Here is an 18,100-nt window from a genome sequence, read left to right as displayed (position 1 = left end):
GAGCTTTCTCGATGCGTAACATACCGATGATTTGTCACAGAGGTATCCTTCTGCATCCTTATGAGACGCTCCGGATTCTCTTTTGAGAATTACAGCTCACGGCTGTAACACGTGCTTGAGCAGTTTCCAGTCCTCCAATCCAGCCCTAACCATAACTTTAACTGTGTCAGATAGCGTTTTCCAAAGGGATTCAGGATCAGAATGTAAAACACTTTTACATGTATGGATTCATTGGCTCTCGTGCCTTTGAACATGTAACATACCTACGATTTGTCACATAGCATCAGTATGTTATATGTTGTGGTGCTAGCAGCCATTAGCCACACTAACACTAACAAAACACTACTTTTCTTATTGCTGTCATTGACTCGCTGCATTGTCAGGTCACAGAAGTCCAAAGTCAAGACTCTGTATAAAAAACAGGCCGCAATGATTTGATATCAGATGTTGAAAGAGAGACATTGCATGAAAAATGTTATCGACACTAAAAGTTGGGATGGTGCCAAAAAATAAATAAACGAAAGATGCTGAAAAAGAAACAAAAGTAACAAGTAAAGAAACGGATGGATGGGCAGCCAATCAGGTTCATTTTCAGTAGACGGTTCATTAATCTACAAAAAACTGCATCTAAACATCTACAAATACAGCTACAGAGTAGTGCTCATCAACGTTTACAGTGAAAGCTGAATATCTGATCAGAGTATTTTATATCATCAAACGATTTGAACAATCTGGAGAAATCTCTTTACGCACAGGATGAGGCTGCCCATGACCTTCAGCAGCACTGTGCAGAAACAATGGAGTTAATAAACCAAAATAAAGCAACAGTGGGACATGTAGTAGAGAATAAAGACAGCCAGATCAGTCACAGGTGAAGAAGGTGCTTTAACCAAAGTTTGAAGGTTTGATCAGGAACAGATGACAGATTTAGCAGGACGTCACATCTCCTAACAAATTTCACACGTGTGGGCTTAATAAAGGTTATCTTATCTTATCTTAAAAACAGCGGAGGAGATATGTCACATCCTGGACGACAGCAGTGTTCTGATCATATAACTGACAGTTTTCATTCTTTTGATTCAAATGCACTCTGGGTAAAAGGGGCGGAGCATGAACACCTCCAGGTTTTTTTACGTAGATGCAAACTTTGTGTTTGAACAGCACGTGGACCACAAACAGGCACAAGAACGTGCACAGAGACGTGTGGTGTCACATGATCACATACGTCTTTCATCTACAGTCTTTGCAGCTGATTTCTCTGAAACGCTCCTGAGCTGTTGTTTCTTTGTGTTCTCTCAAAACTTCAGTTATTTTTAAGGTGCTTACACTTTTTATTAAACACCAGAATTTTTTTAAGCTTCGTTTTTTTCTGCGTCTATGCGCGCTCCCGCTGCCTCTGCTGGCAGCAGCTGGATGCGCGCCGCTGAGGGTGCCGAGACAAGAGGCGTCAGCGGGGTGGAAGACTCACTTTCTGAGCTGGCAGAGAGACGCTGATCGACGTGGAGCAGAGAGCAGAGAGGTGAGTGACTCTCGCTGCACTAGAGACATTTCTGCGCTTTTTACGCACAAATTTGAACTTTTTTTTTTGCGCCAGCTGGAATAAAAAGTGTAAAACTTGGACATATTCGTAGCAGCGCAGCTCAGACATGAAGCACAGGAAGGTTTTCTGCAGAATTCAAAGCGCTTTGATTCAGACTTTGTGAAAAACCTGATGTTTCTCAGACACGCTGCGTTTTTCCTCCTGTTCAGCAGCCAAACTGGGCTTTTCCACTCAGCAGGTTATATACGGGCAGCAGGTCAGAGTCACTAAAACCAGGTAGACGATCATCAGCTTCGGTCTGTAAGGACATTTTTAATTTTTCTAAATTCTCATTGTTCGGATAAAACGGATGATTTTTAATAAGTTTGCAGGTTTGAAGTTATTTGGGGTTGTAAAGAATTTCGTGCCAAGAAAAACATTTCACTGTGGAATATGTTCAGGTTAGTGACCTGGACTTTAAAAATCCCTGATGCGATATCAGAGAGTTCACAAACAGCCAATGAAAAAACGTTCCAGTGAGGACCGGAGACAGGAGCGCGCTGAGTCAGCTGGTCTGCAGGGGCGGGGGTTAGCGCGCGAGCACACACACACACACACACACACACACACACACACACACACACACACACAGAGTAGTCCAGGATGAGAACTACGTCACCTCTCTGCACTGTTGTGTATCTCGGGGCGCGTGCGCAGGTACTCTTATCCACGCACTAAAGGGACAAATCATTAGGTACAGCTCACCCAGCCCTCAGTGGGATCATCTTGATGCATCTCAATCATCCAGGAAAGTAAATCTCCAAAAGTTGACTTGTTCATCTGGACGTAGCGCTTTGTGGGAGAAACGTTTCTTCAGTCTCAGCTGAAATCTTATAAACAGGACATTTGCATGATGACTGAAACCAGCCCACTGAAGGAGCAATGGGCTGTGAGGTCAGGGCTGGTTTCAGTCAGCTGCAGGCTCGAGCTTCCTGTCACTCCCTGTCTCACATCTCCAAGAAACCATTTGAGATGATCTGAAAGCACAGATTCTTTTATTTCTCTCATAAACGTTTAAAACTGACGACATGTTATCTCTGAGTTTATGAAGCTGTAGGAAAGAAAAGATGAGACACACTGCGACGACCAGGAGGTTAAAGAAGAAGAAAGCGTCTGGGTTTTCCATCAGGCCTGTGGTTTGTGGTGTGTGTGTGTGTGTGTGGTTTTAGGTTCAAATGACAGACCTCTGTTTATGTAAAAGTACAGCAGCAGGTCCAGATGTGTGGAACAAAGCAGGCCGTGTGTGTGTGTTCCTGTCTAGCTATCTTTGTGAGGACCGAAAGCTGCATTCTACTATACTTGTGAGAACCAACAGTCACTTGTGAGGACACACACACACACACACACACACACACACACTGGTCCTCACAAGTTTGAAGCCATTTTGAGGCTCAAAATGTGGTTTTAGTGTCAGGGTTACAGTTAGGTTATGGTTAGGTTTAGGGTCAGAGGTCAGGGAAAGCATTATGTCAATGAAGGTCCTCACTAAGATAGCTGAACAGGGTTGTGTGTGTGTGTGTGTGTGTGTCAGACCTGAGATCATGATTTGTGTCCCGATGAGCAGCTCAGAGTTCGTTACATAACCTGCTATAAACTTCAGAGTTTCCACAGCTCGGAGGTTTTCTGGCTCTGACTCTGATCTTTGTCTTTGTTTTGGATAATTTCGTGTCTGTGGCGGCTGAACTTTTCTGTCCTCGTCCTCTGGACTTGGTTTGGCTCAGCCTTTCTTTGCACTTATGGAGAAATTAGAGGCGTTTGGTTTGACGCAGAGGCTATCCCTGCCTGAGGAGCAGCAGCTGTGTGATGAAATATGAAATATGGTTCGTTTCCTTCTCTGTTTGAGGAAATGTGTGAAAACTTGTTTCCTTTTGTTTGGATTTCAGGATGAAGGGAACGACTTTCCTGCTGCTGTTTGGAGTCGTGCTGAGCTTCTGTGATGCTCAGGTATCAACATCTGCACATATTTTCCTCAGTTATGTAATTTACATCCCCAGAGCCAAAACGCTGGAGCCACAGACAGTAAAAAAGATGGATGTATCCAACATCACCCCACCCACTGGTTTGATTTATGAAGCCTCGAGGTGAGCGTCTTCGCTCTCTCCTATTATCCTATCCTACTAATCTAAACCACGAGACAGACTTAAAATGAGCGAACGCGCCCATAAAGTGTCAGACGTCTCTGCAGCGCAAAGTCCCTCTGCAGACAGTCGCCCCCTGGTGGCCTTTAGAAAGAGCGCAGGTTTCAGGTGCCTTCACTGGAAGCTACATCCATCTTTAATCAGTCTGTGGCTCGGACATTGAATTTTAAAACATGTTTGAATTTGATGGCAGCAACATGCCGTAAAAAGCTGCGACATCAACAACACGAAGATGAAACATTGGTGGAAAATCTCAGAGCTGATGAGGTCATTTAGTGATGTGACTGTGTAAAAATACCAGCTCACCATGACCTCAAGAATGGTTTCTGGGTTTTTCCAAAGGTGGCTGCACAGGCTGAGACCACCCTCAGTTTAAAAAGAGCTTCACGGGTTTATGAGCAACATTTGCTGCCATGCACATGATGTTTGCTTCAGAGTATCGGTGGCAGTTTTAAAAGTTCAGTTAATCACGAAATCTTTCCATCATTGGTCCGTTGCAGTCTGAGACCGGCGGCGAGGAGGCAGCCGGAGAGGAGGAACACATGGAGCTCTTCACGACTCCGACTACAAAGATGGGTGCTGCCACCTCCGACTTCGGTTACAACCTTTTCCGCGTCCTGGCGAGCCGTGACGCTTCCACCAACGTCTTCCTGTCCCCGCTCAGCGTGTCCGAGGCGCTGACTCAGCTGTCCATGGGTGAAGACACAAACACACAAACTCAGTCCAAACTCGAGCTTCGGCTTTAGTGTTGGGATGAGCTCAGAGGCCAGACTGGCTCAAGGTTTTTCTATTTGCTGCTCCCAAAAACACCGTCAGTGTCCCGGGAACAGTTTTGTTTTTTCTACTTCAGTCTGTTTTTGTATTTCCACTATTAGTTTTCCTCCGTTCACTTTCAACTAAGCTAAGATTGCACAACAGCGCCACCGTGTGGAGACATTCTTACAGTAAAAGTGATGCACACGTCCGTTTCTCTAATGAATAAAACAGTTGTGTCAGAGGTTTGTGACCTTAACACAAGCCGTCCTGTCCCTCTAGGAGGATCTGAGCATGCTCAGAGGCAGCTGTACAGGGCCCTGAGGTACCACACCCTGCAGGACCCTCAGCTCCACAACACCCTGAAGGACATGCTGGCCTCAGTCAGGACGGCGGGGAAAGGCCTGAGTACCGCTGCACGCATATACCTGGCGAGACGTGAGTTCACGTTGGGGTTGAGATGGAGTCTAAACATCAGCTGTGACTTTGCAGCTAAACCAAAACAACATTTCTTTTCTATGTCCTGCTTCAAGTTTTCATTCCTACTCCTCCGAAGGAGCTTAGCATGATTTATAAAAACAAAAGGTCTTATTTATTTGATGTGTTACACAGAAACTTCAAAAAGGCCAATGAAAGGTGCAGTTGTAGTCCTGTACGGCCTCTTTAGGGACCTTATCCATTAAACCCAATATTTCTGGTTGGCTTTCTTCTGGAAGCCTGCTGAGGGGCAGCGTGTGGTGCGTGAGCTGGACCCGATGACCATAGACCAGAGGTGTTTCAACCTTCTGGGAAGAGTTCTGGTAGAAATGTGAGGAGAAAAAGTCAACGTGAGCAATAAAACCATCAGAAGCCTAAAAAGGATTTTGGTGTTTAGTTGTTGCCGTTCCATCAGATGCAGCTAAGGGAGCTAAGCACCTTCACCTTATCTTACAATTTAATGTTTGAAATGTTTGGACTGAAATTTGTGACTGAGCCAATAAACTCTTCATGAACTTGTTTACAGAGGGGAGTAAAGGAGCCAGGTGGAGCTGGTGGTTGCTCGCTGTCTCTGTGTTTACTGCGAGATCGTAATGTTCTCTCATGTTGTCAGGACTTCGTTTGAAGCAGGAGTTCTTTGGTCTTGTGGAGCAGCAGTATGGAGTTCGCCCCAAGGCGCTTCTGGGAGGATCCAAAGATGTGAAAGAAATCAACGATTGGGTGTCTCAGCAGACGGGCGGGAAGGTACAGCGCTTTCTGACCAAGCCCCTCCCTCGTGCCGCCGGCGTGAGCATTGTGAGCGCCGCCTACTTTAAAGGTACGTCTTCAGCTCTGCAGACACAGATATCGACGAATTAGTTAGAATTATCATATAAATAAAATCCATACGGCGAGTCAGTGATCAATATTACTTATCAGATAACTGTAATAGTGTATGGGTTTATGTGTAGGTGAAGTGATCACATGTTAAACGCACCTGAACTTTGGGGCACCTGACTAAAGTTTTTAGGAATGGGACGAACTCAGAGAGTTGACTATAGACCGATCGCTGCTACACCGTGACCTTTATCTGTTTAGCGAATCTTGGAAAAGATGAACCAAATTCAAAGTGTATGGTTGTGTATCCATGTCCACCATGAACAGGTTCTGACAAGTGACTGATCCTCAAAGCGAGTTTCAGCCGTGATGAATAATGGGTTCGTTTCCTGTCCTAACAGGGAAGTGGACGACTCGGTTCGCTCAGAGTGGAGGGCTGGAAAACTTCCAGGTGGATGGCGCGGCACCTGTGCGCGTTCCCATGATGCAACAGGATAACTACCCAGTGAAGATGGGGGTTGACTCGGACTTAGGCTGCACGGTGAGCGTGATGAATAGTTTTAAACGGAAGCAGGTTATTGTCCAGTTTCATTTATACAAATTTAAATGGACTTTACTGATAATGCAAAAGAATCACATTTTTTACGAAGGAAAAATAATACAGGGTTGATATTTATTAATAAAAACAAAGGCAGAGAGGAAAACGCTGCTGAGCTCCTGACGATGGCAGAGCAGCTCTAACACAGCCATTCTTCTTCCTTTCATTCATCCCATTGTACAAAAATAGTTCTGCAGTTCAGCCGTAGATGCAGTAGGGGGCACTAATGAGCTTATACTTAATGAATAGAAGTGGACAGAGCTAAATGACTAAAATAGTTTTATCAGGTCTTTGACAGACATTTCTTATTAAGTTTTTAAAAAATCAAACAAGTATTCCCGGCAGCTGTCTCCGAACGATGGCTGCAGCAGCGTAACTGCAGCACTTCATGTTTTTCTCCTCGTTCAGATCGCTCAGCTCCAGATGCAGAATGATGTCAGCATGTTCATCTTCTTGCCCGAGGATGTGACCTCCAACATGACCCTTGTGGAGGAGAGTCTGACCTCTGAGTTTGTCCAGGACCTCTCCATGACGCTACTTCCTGCCAAAGTGTCCATTACTCTGCCCGTCCTGAAGCTCAGCTACTCCACAGACCTGCTGCCGCTGCTCGGCGACCTTGGTCAGTTTGATCCACCACGTTTTTTTACTTGAGGGTTCTAATATAGGAGCATACTAGTATTTATATATCAATGCTGAACTGTCCATTCAGGATAAAAAACCACTCATGAAGCCGTAGTAGTGTAGGCTTTTTCTGCTGACTGATCAACATGGTCGTCCTCCTCTCCCTCTCAGCAGGTCTCTCTGAATGGCTAGACAACCCGGAGCTGGAGAAAATCTCCACTCAGGCTGCCAAACTTATTTCTGTCAATCACAAGGTCACGATGGAGATGGCGCCAGAGGGGAATCAGTACCCGAGCGACACAACGCCAAGCCACCTGACATACCGAGTGGACCGCCCCTTCCTCTACCTGATCCGGGATGAAACCTCAGGGGCGCTGCTCTTTATCGGCCGGGTGGTCAACCCCAAAAGCCTGTCGATATAAAGCGCACACACACTTTAGCACACCTGTCTTCACGGGGACCGCCATTGGCCGACTGTTTCTGAACTTATGTCTAAAACTTAACTCTGAAACAGCCCTTTAAAAGTATGAAAACGCCCTCAGTCTAAAGACCCAAAACTCACATTGGTCCCCACAGAGGCAGCTGTGCAGACGCGCACACACACACACACACACACACACACACACACACACACACACACACACACACACACACACACACACTCTTAGCAGGTCCTAGGAGGGATTCCAGGTGTTTGGCAGATGTCTGAATCTGATTATTTTTCATGTTGAAACGTGATCACGTTGATCTCGGCGGATACACAAACACACCCAAGATACTCAAAAGATCCTTTTTATAAAATCAAATATTGTCATTTCTGTTAAAAAGAAGTAAACACGACAATGAACCTGAGCACGTGTGTTTTGTTTCAGTTTCTGATTTACAACAAAGATCACGATTCACTAAACAAACTTACCTGAGGTCATGTTTACTGCTATACTAATAAAAGTCTCAAAGGTCGAGCAAGCAGCATTTACTCGCAGACACCAGGACAACAAGAGGAGACGCCCTCTACTGGCCACAGCACCGACCTCACTTTGCAGACCATGAAGCTCTGGCCTGGTGTTCATAGCACAAGAAAAGTGCTGTAAATAGACTTTGTTCTGTTTTGTGTCTGTCACCATTCAATATTAGTTTGCATTCAGTCATCAATATAAAGACAGAGACGATGATTTTATCACAGATTTATCATCAGAATCAAAGCTGTAGTCTCTGTAACTCTGAGTCTGTGGGCAGTGATGCTGTCAGACTGTCGGTCAGTCTATGAACACTCGCTGCACGTTACTGCACAATCAGTTTAAATCAGCCTGATCAGTGTAAAGCTTTAAACAGAGCACGCCGATCAACGATCATTCATCAGTCACAGTAATGAAAACTGTGTTTCACAGTTGGATCTTGGAGATGATGGAAATATCTGAGTGAAGATGAGGCTGAAATCACTCGTAAACTGAACAAAATAAATACACGTCTAAGCAGACACAAGCTGCTCCTGATTGGTGGATTCAAATTCAGCACATTCAGATTGATGACTGTATGAAAGCCAGACGCACACACACACTCACTCCATGGTGTGTGTGTGCGTACATGTATAGACATCTTTGTGAGGACAGAAACTTGGCATGTTACTGTACTTGTGGGGACCAACAGTCACTTATGGGGACAAAATGCCGTCTCCTTGAGTTTGAAAACATTTAACATGGTTAAGGTTAGGCTCAGGGTTAGGCAGCAGCTAGGGAAAGCACTATGTCAATGAGATGTCCTCACTAAAATATGAAAACGAGTATGTGTGTGTCAGAGGGGTGTTTACTTTATGGACTGACACTGAGTTTAGTTCAGGTCTTTTTCTCTCCATCAGCATTTATTTGAGCACTTCTTTATTTTGATGATCTTCAGCTCCAAGTTTTGCCTTTTTTTGTTTTGAAAAAACAAAAACACACATGTGCATTACTCTCAGTGGCACCATCACACTCTATAGACTCTGTTTAACAGCCTTTCGCATGAGAGAATTGTGCTAAAGGGAGTTAGTTCTGTTAAACACTGTAAAATAATACAGTATGTGAAGAAGACTCCATCATTTCAACATTTAATGTTTTAAGGGTTGAAAGCTGCGTTCTTACACAGGGACAGGATTAGGATGCAGCAGTGTTGTCTGAAAATGAAAGTTTAGGTAAAGCAGCTGTAAAGTTGTGAACATGAACATCAGTACACCAACAAAGTCTCGTCATAGCCCATCATCATGTGTCTCTGTCGGTTTGAAGTAGAAACCTTCCCTGTCACAAAATTACCGTTGTGTGGTTTTTGCTTTCTTAACTTACTCATGACATTTTTTTTAAAATGTTCAAACGGTCAGAGTTGTTAAAGTCATCCATCCATCATCTAACACCTGCTGAGCAGGTATTCCAAACTTCCTTCTCCTCGGCAAAACTTCCCAATGCATTTCCAGACAAGATCGTATTCTCCACAGTGTCATGTTACACTCTGTCCACCCCAGGGTCTCCTACCAACTACAGATTGGGAGTTGCCCAGCTGGTGTGGATTGGGATCAGTTTTCTGGTCACTCTCAGATGGATCCAGATGTCTGAACTCAGCTCAGCCATACGGCGGAAACTCATTTCAGGGTCTTGTATTCACAGTATTCTTATCCTAAGACTCTTTAAGGGCTCGTGAGATTATGTTTTCTTTTTGCCATACGGTTCAAATTGTTTTGTACTTTCTGATTCTCATTCATCATTTACAGGCTGCAGTCTGTATGCCAAGCAGCTGGGTGAGAAGCTGACAACAGCTGGTGTGATTATTTGCAAACGGAAGAACCATAAAATAACTGGAGCTCCACTCAAGATCTCACCCATGGAGAGTCAATGATAATGAGAACGGTGAGGAACCAGCCCAGAACTACTTGGGAGGAACTTGTCAATGAACTCAAGGCAGCTGCAGAAAAATAAAGGAACCAACTGGAACCAAAAGTGGTTCTTTAGACTGATGCCATAGAAGAACCTTTTTTGGTGCCACAAAGAACCTTTCAAACAATGGTTCATTGAAGAACCTTTAAAGGTGCCTCAAAGAACCATTTCTTGATGGTTCTTTGGGGCACTATGTTTTTGTTTGTTTATTTATTTATTGACAATTATTTTTAATATTACTTCTTCTCTATTTAATGTCACTTCTCAGCTATGTTGATGTCAGGCTGATGTTCCAGATGTTCTAACAGCTGATTTTCCATTTAACAAAAACAAATGTCCCACAGGTATTTTCACTGCACCGGTGAGAGGAGTCTACCACTTTGACTGGCGCATATACGTTGCTTCAGGTGCTGTGTTGTACAAGAGTGGAAAGAAGATTTTCATTGCATTTGAACACCTGCGATCTGGGGCTGGAAGTTCCTCTAATGTTGCCTCACTACTTCTGGAGGTTGGAGATCAGGTGTTTTTGCGTCTCATTGCTGACACAAGAGTGTTATTATATTATTGTCTAAAGGCGAAGAAAGATGCCCAACGGATTTACTTTCCATCATAAAAACCATCAGACTACCTTCAGTGGTCATCTGCTTTTCACCATGTGAGAGGTGTGACAGCTGCAACACGTCCTGTTTGGGTTGTTTGGAGCTTTGCCTTTTCTATAAATAAAACAGGAAGTAAATCAGTCTCTTGCACTTTCTGGGATGTTGGAATGACTTGTTTTATTTGGTCATTTTAATTTTCTACTTCTTCTCTGATAACACTCCATCAGAGCATAACACCCACACAGGTAATGATCTTTTTATGGATGCTGCACAAACATTTCATTATGTGTAGACTTGTTTTACAAAGTTGAACTGTGGACAGATGCTATCAGGGAAAGTTTGATGAACACAAAGTGGAATTGGTCAGTTTACATTTGTTGTTTAATAAAGCTTTATGAAGCTGAAGTGGCATTTGGTTCACACGAGACAGTCTGAAGAATTAAAAAGTATTATTTCTGTAAAATTGCAGTAGCTGGCTGACATACCAAGACCTGTGGCAGCACATCACTGCGCTAAGGTTCCTACAAAATGAGCTAGAGCATCATCAAAATCCACATACAGTAAATACAGTGATAACAGAAGCCCCCGTGGTGCCAGCAGGAGAGCATCGAGGTCATATTCATCAAACTAACAGCTGGTTTTAAACTGCACGATAAAATTTCATTGTGAATCTGGAGCTCGAGAACAGTTCAGGGTAAGATCAGAATCTCAGCTGCTGATATTAGTGTTTAGATCAAAGTACAGCCTCACACAGCTGCTTTCATCTCTGTGCTATAACTGTGACCTGACGGTGACGTTTAAGGTGATTTGAGCTGATTGTTGGAGTTTGGTGCTACATAAATAAAACTGAATTGAATTGCATTCATGTTCATGTTGATATTTCTTTTGAATGATGAATTATTCATTGGTGCCTGGCTTCATTTGCATCTGTTCCAGGTTTTCCAGATGACAAACGTTCTTCCAGCTCTCAGACCTCTCTCCACTTCTTTAGTCACATTTCACTGGAACTTCAGCAGAGTGAGGAGAGGCAACCGTGAGACAGAGAGCTCAGTTTGTTGTGTTCATTGTGTTATGAACACCACTGAACTATAACTTTATTAGTATTGTCATACATGAACAACAGGTGACGGCAGTTTCAGGAAAACACTGGAGATCACATCATAAATGAACAATAAAACAACAACATATAAGCGTGTGGGACAGCAGGAGGCTTCTATAACCCGCCTTGTGAGGGCGCTACTGGCCACATGTTTTAATAGGTTACATAACTCTTCCATGCACAGAGATACCTGAAGGTGCTTTTGTCAGACAACACACGGCAGCTGCAGTCCTGACCCACTGAAACTCATCATGTCAATCATTAAAAGTTGACGTAATCACACTTTTCTGAAACATTTAATAGCATGTAAGCTGAGGTGGAAAGCATTCTCAGACGGGCGATTATAATGTTCACAGGTTGGTTGGTCACACATCAGTGTGGGGCACACATCAGTGTGGGGCACACATCAGTGTGGGGCACACATCAGTGTGGGTCACACATCAGTGTGGGGCACACATCAGTGTGGGGCACACATCAGTGTGGGGCACACATCAGTGTGGGGCACACATCAGTGTGGGGCACACATGTGGTCTCAATTACCCAGTCTGACATTCCTGAAACACTTCCCAGATGGAGGGAAAAGGTTGAATCAGAAGTCCTCGTTGTGTGTCTGTCCTTGTTGTTCTGGACTAAAGTCTCTTAGGCCACGTCCACACTAATGCGTTTTCATTTGAGGTTGCAGGTTGAATCGTCTTGTGTTTCACGCATGCGCAGGACTGTAACGTAAGCGTTTCAATGTGGATGCGCAACTCTGTGAAAACGACTGAAAATGCCAGTGTGGACGTGGAGTTTTCACATCTATCCGAGCTAGTGTGGACGTAGCCTTAAAGCTGCAGGACGCTGAGGAGAAACACTGACGTGACTCCATCAGCTCAGTTCACAACATTTTAAATGCAGTAATGTAAATGAGTACATTTGTACTTTAATGAGATGCTGATAATTACTCTGCATGCAGTCCATGCATGCAACACCTCTGAGTGTCCATCAGAGGGCGACAAACACTCAGTGATATCCGCCCGAGGCAGCAGAGAAACTTCAGCTCACATGTGGTGAAACAGCAAAGCGACGATCACTTTAAATGCAGCTGCCGACGGTCTAATTGTAATCTGATTACATATCATGTTGAAATTCAGATTGATGTCAAACAACATTTTAAATGTTTACATACTGAAAATCAGCTAAATCAGTGTCAGTGGGTCGACCCAGAACCAGATTCCCCTGAAGGAATCTGAGGCTCTGTAACAGGGCAGGTCCCAGATGGATCACGGATTCACACTGAGTCCTTTTCCAGATTACCCCGGATAAGCGGCGTATCCTGTATCATAGCTGCTGATTTTGTCCACAGTCTAAAATTAAACTGAAATATGTCAAATCTATCTGTCCAACATACAGACAGCTCTATAGTTCAATGTTTATTTTAACATGTTTGCTTTTACTTCTGCTTCTTTCTTCCATCAGTGTGAAACACTATCATTGACCTGGTGTGTCAGTGAAGACTGAGATTAGATTAAAGATGAAATCAGATTCATCTTCTAAATCTTACTGATTGTTTCCATAACGGCAGAAATAACAGAGTGTGATAAAAGAAGAAGACCTTTTTGCAGTTCATCACTTCTCCCCTCCCGTTCTGGCCTTTACTTATCTGTTGCCATGGTGATGCTCTTCTGATGATGGCTAATTGTCAAACTAACTCTGACCGGCCTTTCTGGAACTAAAAACACTGACTTGGCTCAGATATAATAAACTTGAATCATTCCAGTTTGTGAACCTGCTTCCTGGAGCAGAGCCTGATTATTCTGTCAGTTTGCTTCATTTTGAAATGATCGTCTGTCCTTTTGTGTGTATTTAACTCTTAATTGTCATTTTTCCAAATGTAAAATTAAAAGAATTTATTGTTTTTAATGATATTTTCTGTAAATTGAAAGTAAAAATTCAGACAGAAGTAACCAGAGTCCTTCATGAGACTGATGAATGAAGCGATCGCTGTGACAGAGACGACGTCGGATTAATGTTACAAACTGTTTACTCAGGAAGTCAAAGAGAGCCGACACGTTACAACATCAGCGTGAGAACAGAACAGGCGCTTTGGCAAAGCACGCGGCAGGCGGATGTACCCACACGCTGATTGCAGGCGAGGGTTCAGGTCTGCTGACACCTGGGATCTAGATATCAGATAATGTGGGAAAAGACGTGGCAGTGAAATTAATCTGTGTTGTTAAAACATGTTGGACACAAAGATCCAACATGTTTGTTTTTTTTGGTAAATCCTGATATCCTGAAAAGTTTGTTTTATGATAGAAAGCTTGAATTTTGTTGTCCTTCTCCATCTGACACCATCTGTTTTGGTTCAAAGACCTCCTGGAAGAATTCAGGAGGAAACGACACCTGACAGGAAATCTGCTGAAGTCAGCAGTAAGAAGGAGGTTGGAGGTCATGTTTATACTCGAGTGAAAGCTGCCACGTTTTTTTATTGCTAAGGGACAAACGTTGGGATGGAGGGGTAGATTGTCTTTTCTATAACCAGGAAGCTGCAGCTGTGACATTCCCGATACTGGCATAAAACTATAATAAGCAGCTGCGCCTCCTGTCTCGACCCCTTCTTCCTTTAAAAGGCTCCGTTTATTCCAAAAAGTGGGAATGCTCAACTACAAGTTAAGTATTGACAGGGGATTTCTTAAAATCACCCCGCAGTTCTTCAGCTGAGACACTTGAGTTAGAAACACAAACACTGCAGTTGTCTTTACTCGCGAGGACAAGTGACAGAGCGCTCGTACACGCAAGAGACACTCACGGACTCGCGCTCTGTCACCGTCTGCTTTCTTTATTTATACAACAGGAATTAATACGCTGTAGAAAGATTCAGATACAAATATCAGAACACGTTTCATAAAGAACAATCATCATGCAGCATTCTATCACAAACTTATATCATAAAAAGTTTATACTGACTAAACAAATACAATTTTCTATTGACAAGTATATAAATAAATAATCAGAAAAAAGTCAAAACAAATGGAGAAAAGCAAAGGTACTCATGGTGATGGTAGCAGAGCATCCCAGGATGAGAAGAAGCCAAGGACAGAGACAAAGAGAAAAACTGAACCCAAAAGTAAAACAAACAGTATTAAAAGTCTCCGATCAGTGAAAATGAAAATAAAAGCCTTTAAAATAGTTTTATTTAAAAACAAAAAAGTTAGATTTCACATGAACAAACTGAAAATGAAAAAGGTATTAAGATATTAAATTCAAATTTAATTTAAAATTTGACCCCAAAACAAAAGAAAAAAACTGTCCAGATAAAGTTGATTTAATAATACATGTTGAATACATAACAACCTGTTGTGTAAAGAATATAAGGAGGTTCACATAACACAAATCAAAAATGCTGATCCAGCAGTTTGAAATCGTCACTGTTCAAAGAGTTTGTATTTCTTTCTTTAGCTTGAGGTGAGCACGTTCTGCTTCATGAAGGCCTACGACATGAGCCGTGGTTCAAATTACAATTTGCTTTCTCAAAATCTACAAAACCAACAGAGCCCAGATGACGACGGAGTTGTTTGGAGCTGTCGGTGCAGTTTTGTGGCGGTGCTTTAGCTCTGACTGCACAATGTCTGTAGGAGAAAGCTCACTTCCTCCTGTGTCTCAACATCATGATGAAACAGACCTTTAGCCTGAAAAACTGTTTCCTGTACAGCGCTACAAAAAAGAGTCACTCGGATCCTCTTTAGGTTTGGCACCGTGGCTCTGCTCACCCGTCTGTGCTCTAACTTGCCATTAGCAGTGAGAACGTGTTGGTCTGTGCTTCACATCTAAGCCTAGAGCAATAAGACGAGCAGCGAGACCCCCACAGGCCCACATTTCTACTTTACTGAGGATATTCATGGAGATTAAGCAGGAGAGATGTTCTCCTCTTGTTTTTCATACTTCCCACACAGAACTGGGGCTCACAGACTGACTTTAAGCTTTTACATTTGAAAGAGTCGAGATGTCACCAGTTAGTCGGCGCTATAAAAACATATATTTTGCTATTGATGTAAAGGATGTCCCATCAGATCTGTGATGGCTCTGCAACTTCATTAGCATTAGGAAAAATACTACCTACTAACAAAACTAGCTAATAATGATGATGTTTGTTTAGTTCAGTGACAGCATGGAAGGAGGAGCTAGGGTAGAGGGGGGTTGCAAAGGGGCTTGCAGATGTAAAAAAGCTGAAGAAGTTTAAATATGGAGGAGATTTTATACTGCTGCTGAGGTCTATCAGCTGATCTACTGGCATTTATTTAGCTTGACTTCCTGTTTGATTTCTGGAGAGGAAACACTACAGAAGACTGTTAACAGTCTGGACTTCACTGTTGGCCTTTTTCTCCTTCTTTGGTTTCTTTTCTTGAGCTCACTGTTGGTCACACAGATGAAACTTTCAAAGTTTGCCTTTGAATGTATGAATCACATTGCACTTCCTGGAGAGCCCTACATTGAAATGGGAGCTATCACAGAGCTTTGATTGTTCCTGTTTCCAGGAGTATGTCTGTGTAGGTTCTCGGGCATCCAGGTCAAAGTAATCTAAGGAACTTGGAAAGAAAAGCGACTGAAACGTAATTTTCTTGAAGACGTTTCATCTGAGAAGCGTCTTCAGTCCCAGATATTAAAGCCTGGTGGGAGTTGCCACTTAAAATGGTTGTTGATCCACCACTGATCATAGAATAGAATAGGATAGAATAGCCCTTTATTGTTATTGTACATGTACAACACAATTATGGGTGCCCCAGGCAAACTCTGCAGGAGTAAAAAACAGAATATGAATAATAAAGACATCAGGAATAAATTGCAAAGAGAAGAGAGATGTACAGTCAAGACGAATACATACAAAACAAGAGAAAGTGTTTGGAAACAGTGCAAAAAGACTTGAGTATAGAGTCAGTGTGTGAGTGGGCTGAGTGATGAGGGTTACTCAGACCATGGCTCAGATTGACCTGATTGATCTGAGGTGCTGTCCAGAGGGCAGCGGGTCAAACGAGTGGTGGCCGGGGTGCGAGGGGTCACCTGTGATGGCCCTGGTTTACCTGAGACAGGAGGATCTGCCTTCGGGGGTGGCAGAGGGCAGCCAGTGAGTTTTTGGGTGGTGTTAATGACCCTCTGCCCGGCCTTACTGTTCTCAGTCATGCAGGAGGAGCACGCTCTCCACTGAGGAGCCGCAGAAGGCCAGCAGCAGGTCCTGGTCCAGGATCTTCTTCCTCAGAGGTCCGGGCATTCCTCGCTGCACTGTACAGCAGATTGTTAAGTTTGTGTTTAGGAGTTTTGTCTTTGGGATGAACCAGTTTTTGTCTGAGTGTGTTGCTGGATCTGAAGTACACTGTGATGAAGACTCTCCTGGGTTTGTCTGACAAACTTGCTGCATAAGCGCTAACAGTGTTGTTCACTTTTTTTGCTGCTCTTTATCTCGTTGTGTTTTTGTGGTTTTCTTGCTTATTCATGTTTCTTTTCTTATTTTTCTGATATTTTCGCCCGTTTAGCCATTTTCGATCTCCTTTTGTTGAATTTGTATCGTGTTGTTCTGGCTTTGCATCTCTTTTTTAATGTTTTTTTTTTCAGGTTTATATGTTTTTCTGTGGTCGGGTGAGTCACCTGCTGTGTTCAGGCCAAACTGTTGCAGCATTTTAGATAAACTTTTAAGAACATGAGTCTGCATTTCTTCTTTGTTGTTTTTGGACTTTTTGTATATTTTTGTTCATTTTTAGTGTCTTTTCTTGGTTTTCTTCCTGAATTTCTTCACAGCTGTTTTTAGTCATCTCTCACGTCTCAGGTAGTCTTCATGTTTCTTCGAGTTTATTGACATTTCGATGTGAAATATTTACCCTGTATTGTGAATTGCTGCACTGAAGTGTGATGCCGCACGCTCCGCCTTTCACATACCTGTTGTGTGTTGAAGTAGGAGCAGCGCACATGTTTGAGCCTGCAGCACCATCAGTGCTCCAACTGTCACAGACTTTCAGCCAATGACATCTTCAAGCTTCTGCCTGAACTTGCCTGTTTGTGCAGGTGGTCCCACCTCAAAGCTGGAATGTTTCATGAAAACTCGATGAGGAGCTCAATAAATCTGTCAGTTGGAAAGAATGCCTGTTTAGGCTTCAGGAAATTCGATCGCAGTTTGACAGATCTGCTCGTGTGTGCGCGCGAGCGACATTTTTGTTTTAATCTGAGTTTAAGTTCACCTCGTGTGTTTAATGATGGCATCTGTGGTGCAGTGATCTGGATCCAAACACTGAAAATGCTGAAAGCTTTAATGTGAAATGTTTAAACGAGTTTTCATATAGATACCACATTTAGTTTGATTTTCTTTTCTCTGTAATGTCTTCATGTCTTCAACATATTTTTTTAATATGGAAGAAGCTGAGTGCGGGTATTTTACTTCTTTTCTATGAATCTAAAAAATAAAAGGTGGCACTAATATTAAGATCTTCTGTTTAATTTACTGAAATTATGCTGTCACATATAAAATACAATGAAAACTACAGTTATTCAC

The 18,100-nt window shown here is 43.0% G+C and overlaps 1 protein-coding gene across 1 annotated transcript; it reads left to right on the top strand.

The window, feature by feature from the left end:
- The first annotated feature begins 1,387 nt into the window (after positions 1-1,387).
- serpinf1 (serpin peptidase inhibitor, clade F (alpha-2 antiplasmin, pigment epithelium derived factor), member 1) lies at positions 1,388-7,942 on the top strand. Its single transcript, XM_085175276.1, has 8 exons — positions 1,388-1,519; positions 3,463-3,523; positions 4,218-4,413; positions 4,753-4,908; positions 5,561-5,764; positions 6,165-6,304; positions 6,770-6,980; positions 7,157-7,942. The coding sequence occupies exons 2-8, from the start codon at positions 3,464-3,466 to the stop codon at positions 7,402-7,404; spliced, it is 1,215 nt and encodes a 404-aa protein (XP_085031402.1). The 5' UTR covers positions 1,388-1,519; position 3,463; the 3' UTR covers positions 7,405-7,942.
- Positions 7,943-18,100: the final 10,158 nt, after the last annotated feature.

This window comes from Neolamprologus multifasciatus, chromosome 10, assembly GCF_963576455.1.
Source record: "Neolamprologus multifasciatus chromosome 10, fNeoMul1.2, whole genome shotgun sequence".
Taxonomy (NCBI): domain Eukaryota; kingdom Metazoa; phylum Chordata; class Actinopteri; order Cichliformes; family Cichlidae; genus Neolamprologus; species Neolamprologus multifasciatus.
The sequence above is the reverse complement of the archived record's forward strand: the minus strand, read 5'-3'. Positions and strand labels throughout refer to the sequence as shown.